Here is a 13,432-nt window from a genome sequence, read left to right on the forward strand (position 1 = left end):
GGAACCGTGATCCTTACATCCCACAGCACCTCTGGCTCTCCCTACCTGTCTGCATTGAGACACTAGGTGACAATAGGGGAGCTCTCAATGGCTCTCCTTACAAGAAGTGACACTGACAGTACACTGTGTTCACTGCAATGCTTTGTTTCATACTGTTGTTTTCTGCTGAGTGGGATGACCGGGAGTGCATATTACAGAAAATCTCATATGGAGGAAGAGAATCTGCAGGAGAAAAAAAAACAATTCAGCCGGATATGAACACAAAACAAAGGCAGGTTATAAGCGAGTGGAAACTCAATCAGGAACATAAAGGGGACTATAGAAGAGGACTATGTTACATCCCTTTAGCATTTCATTAGCCCATATCACTGTGGTTCTGGAGAGAACACCTCAAATAGTGACAGACAATGAAGCTCAAAGTTCAATGCTCCTCCACTCCCAATATTACTGGAATAGATGTGTATCTTTAGCCATTGCTCTTCACAGAGCAATAGGATGTAGTCAATAGGACAAAAAAAGAAAAAATATTCAACAGAATGACGCCGGAGGGGGATGGCTGCCGTTTTATGGGCTCCTAACCAATTGTGCCATTTTGTGTGCTTTTTCGCATTTCTTGTAACTTATTTTGTACATAATGTTGTTGCGAATGTCTCTTATGACCGAAAAGAGCTTCTGGATATCAAAACAGCGATTACTCACCTCAAATATTTGTTTCTTTAATGAGTCGGAAGCAAAGGCTATAATTTTGCTCCCAGATGGGCCCAAATCCTAGGGATGCACGATATAAAAATCAGTAAGCACATCGGAATTTAGCTTTAAAAAAAAGCAGACATCGGCCCGATGTGTAGTTTAACGCCAATGTGCAAAACTGATGTCCAAGCTGACGCGCAAACCTATATAACGTAGGTAGATGAAGTAGTGGCGCCATGGAAAATACAGCACTACACAGAACAAAAGCAGAAAAATACTAAGCGTACACTTCCAACAACTAAACATGTTCAAGTCGAGCAGTCATTTGAAAGAGTAAGAACATTTAAGCGAGACAACTCAAAGGCGAAATCCATTAACTCCAAGATAATGGAATTCATTGCCCTTGAAAATCAACCGCTCCCTGTCGTGGATGATGTTGGCTTGCACCGACTTGTCGAGCACCGGTACACACTACCAAGTATGCGCTATTGTACAGATGTTGCACTACCGGAGTTACATAGTATTGTTGTAACGCACATCTATGAGCTACTTGTTATGGGTATCACTGCTATTAGCTTCACAACTGACATTTGGACCAGCGATGTCAGCCCCATGAGCATGCTGAGTCTGACCGCACAGTGAGTCGACGAGGATTTCGTACTAAGGAAAGCCGTATTGCATGTTCAAAGATGTGCTGGTTCTCATACCGCTGCTGCCATTTTAATGGCATTGGAGAATTTTTTTTTAAACATGAACACTCCTAGCTCCAGTCAAACAACCGACTCGAGAAATAAGCTCAACTGCGTCTGCAGCAGACGTGATACCCTCTGTCAAAACTGTCGACACATACCGTGGGGTTAAAACTTTCAAAAGTACTCTACAAGAGGCTGTAAACAAGCGATTCGGTGGAATTCTGAGCCTCTGTACTGTGTCGCCACCATGTTCGATGCTAGGTACAGGGACGACAGATCCAAAAGGTATACAACCACTGCACATCAAAACATTTTCAAAAGCAATGAGGCTGATGCAACAGATCAGACAGTTTAGATTAAAATGTTGATGAAGTTGTATTTCTTCATATTATAAGCTCAGAAATGTGTACATGGCTGTAGGCTACACGTGAAGGTTCCAAAATGCAATTAGCCAAAAACACTTATCAAAAGTGCACCGCACTAACGAGCAGTTTCATGTGACAGAGCTGAAAATATAAGTTAGAAATTAAGAAAAAAGGGGAGCTCTAAAGATGCAGCAACTAGCATGGGTTACTAATATGAGTAGGATTGTGCCTTTGGCTGCTGGACAATAAAATAATGTTGATTTGAAAAATAGAACATAAGAGAAATGCTAGTTTCAAAGGCATGAGGTGTTTCTAAAAGCATTCCCTTAACATTTCCATGGTCGTTTTCTGGCTAGTCTACTTTGAAACAAGGTAAGACATGGTTCATAAAAAGGCAAAAACAGCCAGGTTTTAAACAATTAAGTTTATGGTTAAATAGTTTCAAAATGTGGACCACCTCCGCTCAGATTCAAGGTTTGGCGATGTGCAACAGGCACTGTCCTTCACTCTCTGATCTTGTGACAACTTGATCTGAATGAACTGTGCCGAGTATGGCGACAGAATCAAACCCATAGACGTTAATGTTAGTTATCATTCATTATACTTGTCAAACATGACTGACATTTAGCCAATATTTCTGTAATTTAAAGTCTCAGTTTGGCAACATTTTCTGGCCCATCCCTCGAGTCAGCATCAGTTTGGACACGAGGCTGTAGTCAACATGCATATCACATACACTGACATGTAGGCTTTTTTTTATTCATTTGAATATTATTTTCAATGTTGGCCTCTCTGATCCAATTCTGAGCAGATTAATTATTTGATATTGCGGTGTTATTTATTGAAACTTGTCCATTTGGACAACTTAAAGGGATACTTCGGGATTTTGGCAATGAGGCCCTTTATCTACTTCCCCAGAGTCAGATGAACTTGTGGATACCATTTGCTAGCAGATACCAATACATTGCACTAACTCTAGTTAGTATTGGCTCGTGAAACTACCTCTAACTTCCTTCATACTGGACACAGAGGCATAAAAATGGTATCCACGAGTTCATCTGACTCAGAAGTAGATAAAGTATCCCTTTGTATCTATACTCTTCTTGTCCAACTTTATATTTTTTACTTGACACTGACAAGAGAACAAGCATTACTGTTGAGCCCTGAAACAGTATCAATATTTTTCATGCAGGTCATCATGGATGAATGAATGTCTGCTGCTAATCCCACAGGAAGTGGAGGTCAGTTTACTTTTCCTCTCCTCAACTCAATTCCCCCCGCCACATGTTGTTTACGAAACAAGTCTGGACTAACACTGAAATGCTTACTTATGGGCCCATCCTAACAATGCAGAGAGAAAAGACAAATATGAAGTAAAAACACAGTCATAATAGATACACAATGAGTAACGATAAATTAAGTATATAGCAGGGGTACCAATACCAAGTCGATGTGCTTATAGATTAACCTTAACAAATACACAGCTCTTGGGTGTACCAAATAGGGGAGAAAATATATAATCCAAGTCTGTGCAGATATTTATGAATCATCCACAAAATGAAGTTAGGCTTAAAGTGACTCTTACGACACTATTCATCTGGTGTCCTTCTCGCCCTGCCAAGGCTTAGGCAGCTCTGTCGCATGGCAACTGTTGCTGAGCGAGGCAGAGTAGAGCTTGAGAGACCAGACAAGGGTTTATATCTCGCTCACTGTGGACCAAATCCTCAATTCACACTAATTCCAAGCGCAGTGCCAAAGAGAACTGAAAAAATATTAAGGGATAATTCACCCCGAACCACTAATTCCTATGATTAACAGTGTTAGTGTTATATTGAAAACAATTTTTGTTAACAAAATGTTTCATTTTGGCATTATAGCATGATTGGTAGAAACATGTGAAAATCGTTTTTGGAAATCTATTGCAGCTCAAGTCTACTACAAAACCCACAATGCAATGCTCTCTGGGCTGGCTAGCTAGAAAACATAGCTACACACAATAATACCCAAGTCAAAACATGTGAAGTAGCTACCTACTGTAAAAATCAGCTAAACTGCACTATCAATTTAAAAGTCTCTCACCGAGTTCAACTTGCATTTCATCTCTGCCTAGAGCACATTTCTTTCCCACAGAGTTACTTTTGAGGAGATGGGAAACTCCATTAGAATTGTATTAACACCCATTGTGTACGTTGCCCATGCATCGTCAATGGGATGCGCGGTGCATTCTGGGACAAGGAGAGCCCTCCTCCAAGGAGTGAATGGGAATCAATTGGGTGCTAGCTCAAAAACCAAACTTTGGCATGCATTTCATGAACAAGTACAACATTGCAAAATAGACTCATATCCTGACTTTCAGAAGGGATTGCGTGACAATTAGCTTAGCAACAGCATTAGGTGAATGTGATGAGTTGACAGTCAGTTTGTTGGGGCGATTTTCCATATATTGCCCAATGGGTTACCCATCTCCTTTCTGTTACATCTTTGTTTCCCACAGACAGAGCTTTGCGACATGGTTCTTAGAGAAACGTAGTTCAATTATTTGGTACACTGTTTAGATTAAGCACATCTAAGCTAAATATATACTTTGTCATGACAATATAAAATGGATGGATGTGTTCTAGACAACTATGCCCATACCAGCTATTGGCTGATTTGGCGATCTGGAATTCAGGTAATTGTTTAAAAGTGTTATAAAATGTGATGTGTGTGTGGTACCCCATCACCAGAGACGAGAATTATGTAGCTATGACACGTTCCTACATGATTTCCTAACTTTCACAGACGGACCACTTAGAAGTTAAATCATGGGGACTTTTTCTATTTCCCCAAAATAATGCTCCTCCACTCCCAATATTACTGGAATAGATGTACATCTTTAGCCATTGGTCTTTACAGAGTAGCTCAATAGGAGCTAGTCAAGAGGACAAACCTAACACGGTAAACAAAGCTGCAGCAATATCTCAGTAATGTATTAGTGAAACAGCCTTAATGATCACCTGCTTGTGTGATAGCGTGATTAGGACTTGGTGTAGCCTGCCCTAGCAGACACAGTAAAGAGCAGGCTGAGGATATCATTACAGAATGTGAAAAAGGAGACCGAGTCAGTCACCATCCTTCTATCCACTCAAAAAAAGGATTGCAGTGGGCAAATATTGGGCACGCTCCATTACAATGGACGCAAATAACAGTTCACCATGCCAACATTAATGACTGAGTCCCTGGTTACACCCACCTATGCTCCAGTCCATACCCATTAACCCTACTACTACCCCTTGAGAATGTTGATACCATACATTATTCAAAGCCAATAGTCTTAAACTATGCATTGATCCAGGTCTCTCTCCATATATGTCAACGTAATGTAGAACTGAAAGAGCCAGGTGTCCCAGGGCTCTACAGTGCGACCATTTTAAAATGTAGGAGCACCAGTGCGGCTAGAGAAAGGAAGGATTCTACATTTCTGCGTGCACCTAACTGTTTCAACTTAGGTGCACACGTCATCCTTGTAAAAAGGTCAACATAGAACCCTGTGTCCTTGTGCACACAGAGAAGAGCTGACGAGGGGAGGAAGAGGGCACCTGCATCCATCTCTCCATCACTATGGAGATTTGCATCGATAAGCATACATTAGACCTGAATGGGCTGGCTGCAGAAAATCAGACAGACTGACGCAGCACAAAGCCGGGCAAGAACGTGGGTAGTGTTTTTTAAACCAGAAGTCAATCGTGACTGTGTGAATGTATTATGGAAAACCATTAGGATAGACAACAGATTTGCCTGCCTAGCCTATGTCCACAACTAAAACACTATCCTTTGAAAACATAACCTACTTTGTCCTGCATCAGACCATAGAGGACATTCCATTTTATATAGCATATCTGCGGAGGCGCCACATTGCTGCGATAGGGGGAAACTCCTTAACCGATTAGTCTGTAGTACATAACTTATCCTATTAGGCAGTTAGGATATAGTACAGGAACAGCTTTGAACAGAGCTCTCTATAAATCACACGCAACATAGTAAATAGACTGGCTATAAACGGGTTGGTTGTTTAGCAACAAAACCGACACATGCACAACTATTGGGCAAAATCATACAAGGTTGGCTTAGATTGTTGACATGTAAACCATTATATTTTCAATAAACATTGGAGACAAACACATTTGCACAATGATCACTTGTCTTTAAAATACATTGTAGGTGACCGTTGTTGGTTAGCTAGCAAGCTTTTTTTTTGACATAATAGCATTGACATGAAATCTGTCAAAATACCTCAAAAAAGCCATGGTATCAAGAACAAGATTAAACAAGTCACTTACAATTCCCCACATGGCAGTTTTGTCATTGTTGCTATCTGTCCATCCAAAATCACAACAATATAGACTTCTTCCCCATTGTAGCATGCACATAATTTGACATTGTCAGCTAACCCATCTGTTGGTTTAGGCTAGCTAGGCTAGGAAACATCCCCCAGGCAGAGCTGTTAGGGGCAGCAGTAAGAGACCACTCTCCACGGGGCTCCTGTCTTGGAAGAGGCCAGTCAATGGTCATAAACAGGAAGCAGGCCAGCCTGCACTAACATGCAGCTGCAGTTATGTTCAGATGGCCAAAACCACCAGTATCCAACCAGCAAATGCCTAACTTCAAAGCACTATGGGTAATGCACACTTGTATAACAGTATGGGGCATAAGGGTACTCATATATCCACCCGACTTTATAACTAGAGGTAAACCGATTAAATCGGAATGGCCGATTAATTAGGGCCGATTTCAAGTTTTCATAATCGGAAATTGGTATTTTTGGGCACCGATTTGCCGTTTTTTAAAAAAAAACACCTTTATTTAACTAGGCAAGTCAGTTAAGAGCACATTCTTATTTTCAATGACGGCCTAGGAACGGTGTATTAACTGCCTCGTTCAGGGGCAGAACGACAGATTTTCACCTTGTCAGCTCGGGGGATCCAATCTTGTAACCTTACAGTTAAGTAGTCCAACACAATAACAACCTGCCTCTCTCTCGTTGCACTCCACAAGGAGACTGCCTGTTACGCAAATGCAGTAAGCCAAGGTAAGTTGTTAGTTAGCATTAAACTTCTTATAAAAAACAATCAATCATAATCACTAGTTAACTACACATGGTTGATGATATTACTATATATTATCTAGCGTGTCCTGTGTTGCATATAATCTGACTGAGCATACAAGTATCTAAGTATCTGACTGAGCGGTGGTAGGCAACATTCTTTCAAACAGCACTTTCGTGCGTTTTGCCAGCAGCTCTTCGTTGTGCGTCAAGCATTGCGCTGTTTATGACTTCAAACCTATCAACTCCCGAGATGAGACTGGTGTAACCGAAGTGAAATGGCTGGCTAGTTAGTGCGCGCTAATAGCGTTTCAAACTTCACTCGTTCTGAGCCTTCTAGTAGTGGTTCCCCTTGCTCTGCATGGGTAACGCTGCTTCGATGTGGTGGCTGTTGTCGTTGTGTTGCTGGTTCGATCCCAGGGAGGAGCGAGGAGAGGGACGGAAGCTATACTGTTACACTGGCAATACTAAAGTGCCTATAAGAACATCCAATAGTCAAAGGTTAAAGAAATACAAATGGTATAGAGGGAAATAGTCCTATAATAACTACAACCTAAAACTTCTTACCTGGGAATATTGAAGACTCATGATAAAAGGAACCACCAGCTTTCATATGTTCTCATGTTCTGAGCAAGGAACTGAAACGTTAACACATATTGCACTTTTACGTTCTTCTCCCAACACTATTTAAACCAAATTGAACAGGTTTCATTATTTACTTGAGGCAAAATTTATTTTATTGATGTATTATATTAAGTTAAAATAAGTGTTAATTCAGTATTGTTGCAATTGTCATTATTACAAATACACTATTTTTATTTATTTAAATCGGCCGATTAAATTGGTATCGGCTGTTTTGGTCCTCCCAATAATCGCTATCGGCGTTGAAAAATCATAATCGGTCGACCTCTATTCATAACCCCTGTATTCATCACAATAAACTGAGAACATTGGTTCACTGCTAAAGAAGACCCATGCTGACTGACCGTTGCACTGGTGCCTCCTGTTCAAAGCACCACCCACCACACACATACCAGTCAGACGACAAGAGTAAGTTCAGTGGGTCAGTGAAGTTGTTCCAACACTCGCGCTCCCTCTCGCTCTCGCTCTCCAGGACCCGGCTGAAGCAGTAACAGGCTGGGTGTTACTTGGTTGGCAGAAAGTGCAGTACTGCAGATGCCTGGAGTGTAATGTGTCCACACGGTCTAACAATGACAGCATTCACCGGGCACAACTGTGATGAGGGTGCGCACACACAGACAGCAGATCTTGTCCAGGACAACTGGGGACACATTCACTCAAGAGCTAAGCCTGGGCTATTTCCAGAGCCACCGGGATGATGATACGTCAGCAGGTCGTACACCATTCTCACTGGCTAATGAGAGAATGCCCTGACCAGAGCTTGGATCCTTAGGGTGCACACAAGGACTGTCCCAGGTGTGGACATGCATCACATTTCATCAACATCACTCATGGTGGGCCAACAAGTGCAATTGAGTGGATAGGCTAGTAGGCTCAATGCTTATACAGTCCACTGATTCAAAGCCAAATCTATGAACTAGGCCCATCTTTCCTTTTTAGTGTGTCATTTACTACTCTATACCGTCAAAATGATTGGGCGATGGACTGGCCTCTTATTCAAATAATGTAGTCTACATTTGCTTCTCAAATCTTTCCACTGTGCCGAAAGGAGAGGGCCTTTTGCATGAGTATGCACATCCATGATCGTTAACTGCAACACAATCAGTTCTTATTCACCCTATAAAAAGAGTTGACCTGCCTGGGGGCACGTTTCTCTCTGTGCTGTAATGCCTGGTGAGGAACCAAACTGTGTTCTTGACTGGGGCTCTGCCATCTCACTGGCTAGCGGGTCATGACCTCAACTCAGGGTTAACCTCCTGCAGAAGGCAGAGATGACAGGATCTACTCCTAGCCGTTTCACTGCTACAAGCGACTGCACCAAATAAGGCTTGTCAATTTCCTCCTTTGATTCAATCACAGCGATTCAGAAATATTGATCACGCTTTTGATTCTGCAGCCCAGGATTCAGATATCCTTGCTGGGATTTGAGTCCCAGGCATCTGATCTGCACTCAAGGTCTGAATGCCCAGTTTGATACACAAGCTCACATTCTTGTGGAGATTTTAAGGCTGGACTAGATTCCAGCCATTATTTTGTTAGCCTTCCTATGTCCAAATGTTGAGGGAACCTCTACAAAGTCAGTGCAGTTGGGATTTTCAAACATCCCCTCATCACCCTCTAGTCTAGATTGCATTTTACTGGAACATACTTCCACGAAAATCAGTGTGGATATAACTTTCAGAGTGAAAATAGTGAATGGGAAACTGGATGAGGAAAAGTTATGGTCTACTTTCAGAAACCCCTTCTCCACAAGGAAAAATGCACACCCAATCCATGTTATGTTGGGGGGGGGAGAGAACACTAGCATTTCAGCCAAATCTTACAGCTTGAGTCAAAACAAACTGGGCATTCAGACCTTGACGTAGACCCAGTGAGCACTTGGCTGCCACTCAGGAAGTGGCCCCGCAAAAGAGAAAAGTAATGGACGAGGGACATTGAAAGGAACTGTGTGTATATAAAATTACTACCGTTATAGAGTAAAAGACAGAAAAGGTGTTGGTTTATACAGCAATTTTCAACCACTCAAGAAACAACCCTTTATCACTGACTACATCCATGAAAACTAGCTGTAACTGGACAGTCTTATCCTCCATCAGCAGCTATGTGGGCTTGTTGTTCATTGCCTGTGTGGAACTCGGTGCAAAACCACTTTAGAAGTTATGTAGCTAGCTAGCTACCTTGTCAAAACAATTTTTGACCATGGACATGATTACACTAGTCTAGTCACTTTAATCATGCTAAACTTTCAGAGTCACTCATCTACAGTGCCTTGCGAAAGTATTCGGCCCCCTTGAACTTTGCGACCTTTTGCCACATTTCAGGCTTCAAACAAAGATATAAAACTGTATTTTTTTGTGAAGAATCAACAACAAGTGGGACACAATCATGAAGTGGAACGACATTTATTGGATATTTCAAACTTTAACAAATCAAAAACTGAAAAATTGGGTGTGCAAAATTATTCAGCCCCCTTAAGTTAATACTTTGTAGTGCCACCTTTTGCTGCAATTACAGCTGTAAGTCGCTTGGGGTATGTCTGTATCAGTTTTGCACATCGAGAGACTGACATTTTCTCCCATTCCTCCTTGCAAAACAGCTCGAGCTCAGTGAGGTTGGATGGAGAGCATTTGTGAACAGCAGTTTTCAGTTCTTTCCACAGATTCGATTGGATTCAGGTCTGGACTTTGACTTGGCCATTCTAACACCTGGATATGTTTATTTTTGAACCATTCCATTGTAGATTTTGCTTTATGTTTTGGATCATTGTCTTGTTGGAAGTCAAATCTCCGTCCCAGTCTCAGGTCTTTTGCAGACTCCATCAGGTTTTCTTCCAGAATGGTCCTGTATTTGGCTCCATCCATCTTCCCATCAATTTTAACCATCTTCCCTGTCCCTGCTGAAGAAAAGCAGGCCCAAACCATGATGCTGCCACCATGTTTGACAGTGGGGATGGTGTGTTCAGCTGTGTCGCTTTTACGCCAAACATAACGTTTTGCATTGTTGCCAAAAAGTTCAATTTTGGTTTCATCTGACCAGAGCACCTTCTACCACATGTTTGGTGTGTCTCCCAGGTGGCTTGTGGCAAACTTTAAACACTTTTTATGGATATCTTTAAGAAATGGCTTTCTTGCCACTCTTCCATAAAGGCCAGATTTGTGCAATATACGACTGATTGTTGTCCTATGGACAGAGTCTCCCACCTCAGCTGTAGATCTCTGCAGTTCATCCAGAGTGATCATGGGCCTCTTGGCTGCATCTCTGATCAGTCTTCTCCTTGTATGAGCTGAAAGTTTAGAGGGACGGCCAGGTCTTGGTAGATTTGCAGTGGTCTGATACTCCTTCCATTTCAATATTATCGCTTGCACGGTGCTCCTTGGGATGTTTAAAGCTTGGGAAATCTTTTTGTATCCAAATCCGGCTTTAAACTTCTTCACAACAGTATCTCGGACCTGCCTGGTGTGTTCCTTGTTCTTCATGATGCTCTCTGCGCTTTTAACGGACCTCTGAGACTATCACAGTGCAGGTGCATTTATACGGAGACTTGATTACACACAGGTGGATTGTATTTATCATCATTAGTCATTTAGGTCAACATTGGATCATTCAGAGATCCTCACTGAACTTCTGGAGAGAGTTTGCTGCACTGAAAGTAAAGGGGCTGAATAATTTTGCACGCCCAATTTTTCAGTTTTTGATTTGTTAAAAAAAGTTTGAAATATCCAATAAATGTCGTTCCACTTCATGATTGTGTCCCACTTGTTGTTGATTCTTCACAAAAAAATACAGTTTTATATATTTATGTTTGAAGCCTGAAATGTGGCAAAAGGTCGCAAAGTTCAAGGTGGCCGAATACTTTCGCAAGGCACTAACTTTTGAACCATATGGTAGTCATAGGGTTTGGATTATTGCAATTCTCTATTGAATGGACATATAAAACTTGAATGAAATACTAATTTTATGGATGAACACCTTAGAATCTGTCACATGTAAACAAGGTTAGTACAGTAGACTGAGATATTTTTTACTTAGAGATAATGTTCACTGCTTAAATGCTAGCTAGCTAACAGGCCAAGACAATTGATGTTGTAACGTTAGCTAGCTAAAGTTAGCTGACAGTTACATACAGCCAAGTAGGAAAACTGCTGCCTAGACAAATAAATATGGTTAGCTAACTCTTTGCTCAGCTACCCTGCTAATGTAATTTGAAAAAGTATCACTTGCTGGCCTTCCCAGAATCAATCTTATTAGCCGAGATATCTACCTAACGTTAGCTAGTAAACTAGTTAGTTAGCCAGCCAGAAACCACCGTTTGCTACTTTTCATACAAAATGGCTAGGTATCTAAAGTTAGCATACTAGTAAACGGTAGGACTTGGGAGTCAAAGATGGGCATGACGTTAGTCAGAAAGTAAACACTTGAGGCTGGCTAGCTAAGTGTATACACAAATCTGCCAACTATGTTAAATGGCCAAATAAGTTAGTTAGGTAAAATATTTATTAACAAATCTAATTAAAATCAAATTAAAAAAAGTTAATGTATGGCGCCAGACATCAGCGCGCAGATGTGTCAAACCGTCACGAAATCAATTTCGGATCCAACGATTGGTTGTCGTTCTACTATTACGTTAACTCTTGTTAGTTTAGGTGTTTAAATTGCAGTTCACAATAAATAAACTTTAATTGAAAAATGCCGAACACTGTACCAAATATAATGGCGTGGTTATGATTGCTAGCCAAGTCACATTACAGTGCAAAATAAATGACCCGGTAAACTATCATTTTGATGTAGCCATTCCGCTAGCTAGTAGTAGCTTTGACAGATAACGTTAGCTATCAAACTAGCACCGAAGGGGATCAGACAACCAACCCAGCACATTGTCAACGGATAGCTACGGCTTACTAGCCACAGAACATGTTCAAAATGAGTATTAGCTAGGTTACCGGTAGCAGGGTCACTTGGCAAACAACCAAGAGCAATTTCGACTTAATAAAATACATTTGGTACATCAATATTTAGTTATGCTATGTGCATTTCTTACCCATTTGAGCTCGCAACTCTTTCAGAGACGTTGCACCCTCCGCCATTTCTATGAAGTTTTCCTTCTCTATTTTTTTATGGCACATTACCCAGAGACGCGCATAATCCGCGGGTACGTGGACATCCAAGTAAAACAAGGGAACGAGCCGATAATAGGCAATAGCGTCACCTAGCGTGAGAATTTATGGTTGACAGTAGACAACTGTTGCTTATCGTGTATTTTGACATGTTGATGGTGAAATCGTTTCAGAACACAGATAATGGAATGATAATGTATGCATGTTTTATTCCAATGGAAGTTTAATTAGAACACAGGTGGTAAGTAATATTAGGCCTCCCGAGTGGCGCCACGGTCTAAGGCACTGTGCATCGCAGTGCAGGCTGCGTCACCACAGTCCCTGGTTTGAATCCAGGATGTATCACATCCGGCCGTGATTGGGAGTTCCATAGGGCAGTGCACAATTCGCCCGGAGTCGTCCAGGTTTGGCTGGAGTAGACCGTCATTGTAAATAAGAATTGGTTCATAACTGACTTGCCTAGTCAAATAAAGCTTACATGTAATATATATCGTTTTGTATAAATATTATATCTATTGCTGTCATAGCATAAATACAAAGTTTCCTTGGGGACTTACCTTATGGAGAAAGCTGGAGTGTCTGAGGAGATTTGCTGCAGTGGTGAACCAACCCGTCCCATAAAGAAAACAACATGTTCTCCCTATTTCCATCCAACACTAATGCTTCTGTCCTACCCCATCTCACATGCCTTAGCCAGCGGGCCCTCATTCATTTTACATGGAAAACAGGGAGAAACATGACACTGTGGGTTCAGTTACACTGCCCTGAATGATACAGAATAGCCCCATGTTATTTAACACTCCATCACAAATAATGGAAGTGGTAGTGAGATTTTGGACCAGTATA

At 41.4% G+C, this 13,432-nt stretch overlaps 1 protein-coding gene across 1 annotated transcript in view; it reads right to left on the reverse strand.

The window, feature by feature from the left end:
* The window catches only part of LOC110488741 (ensconsin), a 38,585-nt gene extending 25,918 nt beyond the window's left edge, over positions 1-12,667 (reverse strand). The window contains 1 exon segment of the mRNA XM_036942886.1: positions 12,511-12,667. Within this exon segment, the coding sequence (XP_036798781.1) occupies positions 12,511-12,595 (85 nt within the window). The 5' untranslated portion in view covers positions 12,596-12,667.
* Positions 12,668-13,432: the final 765 nt, after the last annotated feature.

This window comes from Oncorhynchus mykiss, chromosome 14 (genome assembly GCF_013265735.2).
Source record: "Oncorhynchus mykiss isolate Arlee chromosome 14, USDA_OmykA_1.1, whole genome shotgun sequence".
In the NCBI taxonomy this organism is placed as follows: Eukaryota; Metazoa; Chordata; class Actinopteri; order Salmoniformes; family Salmonidae; genus Oncorhynchus; species Oncorhynchus mykiss.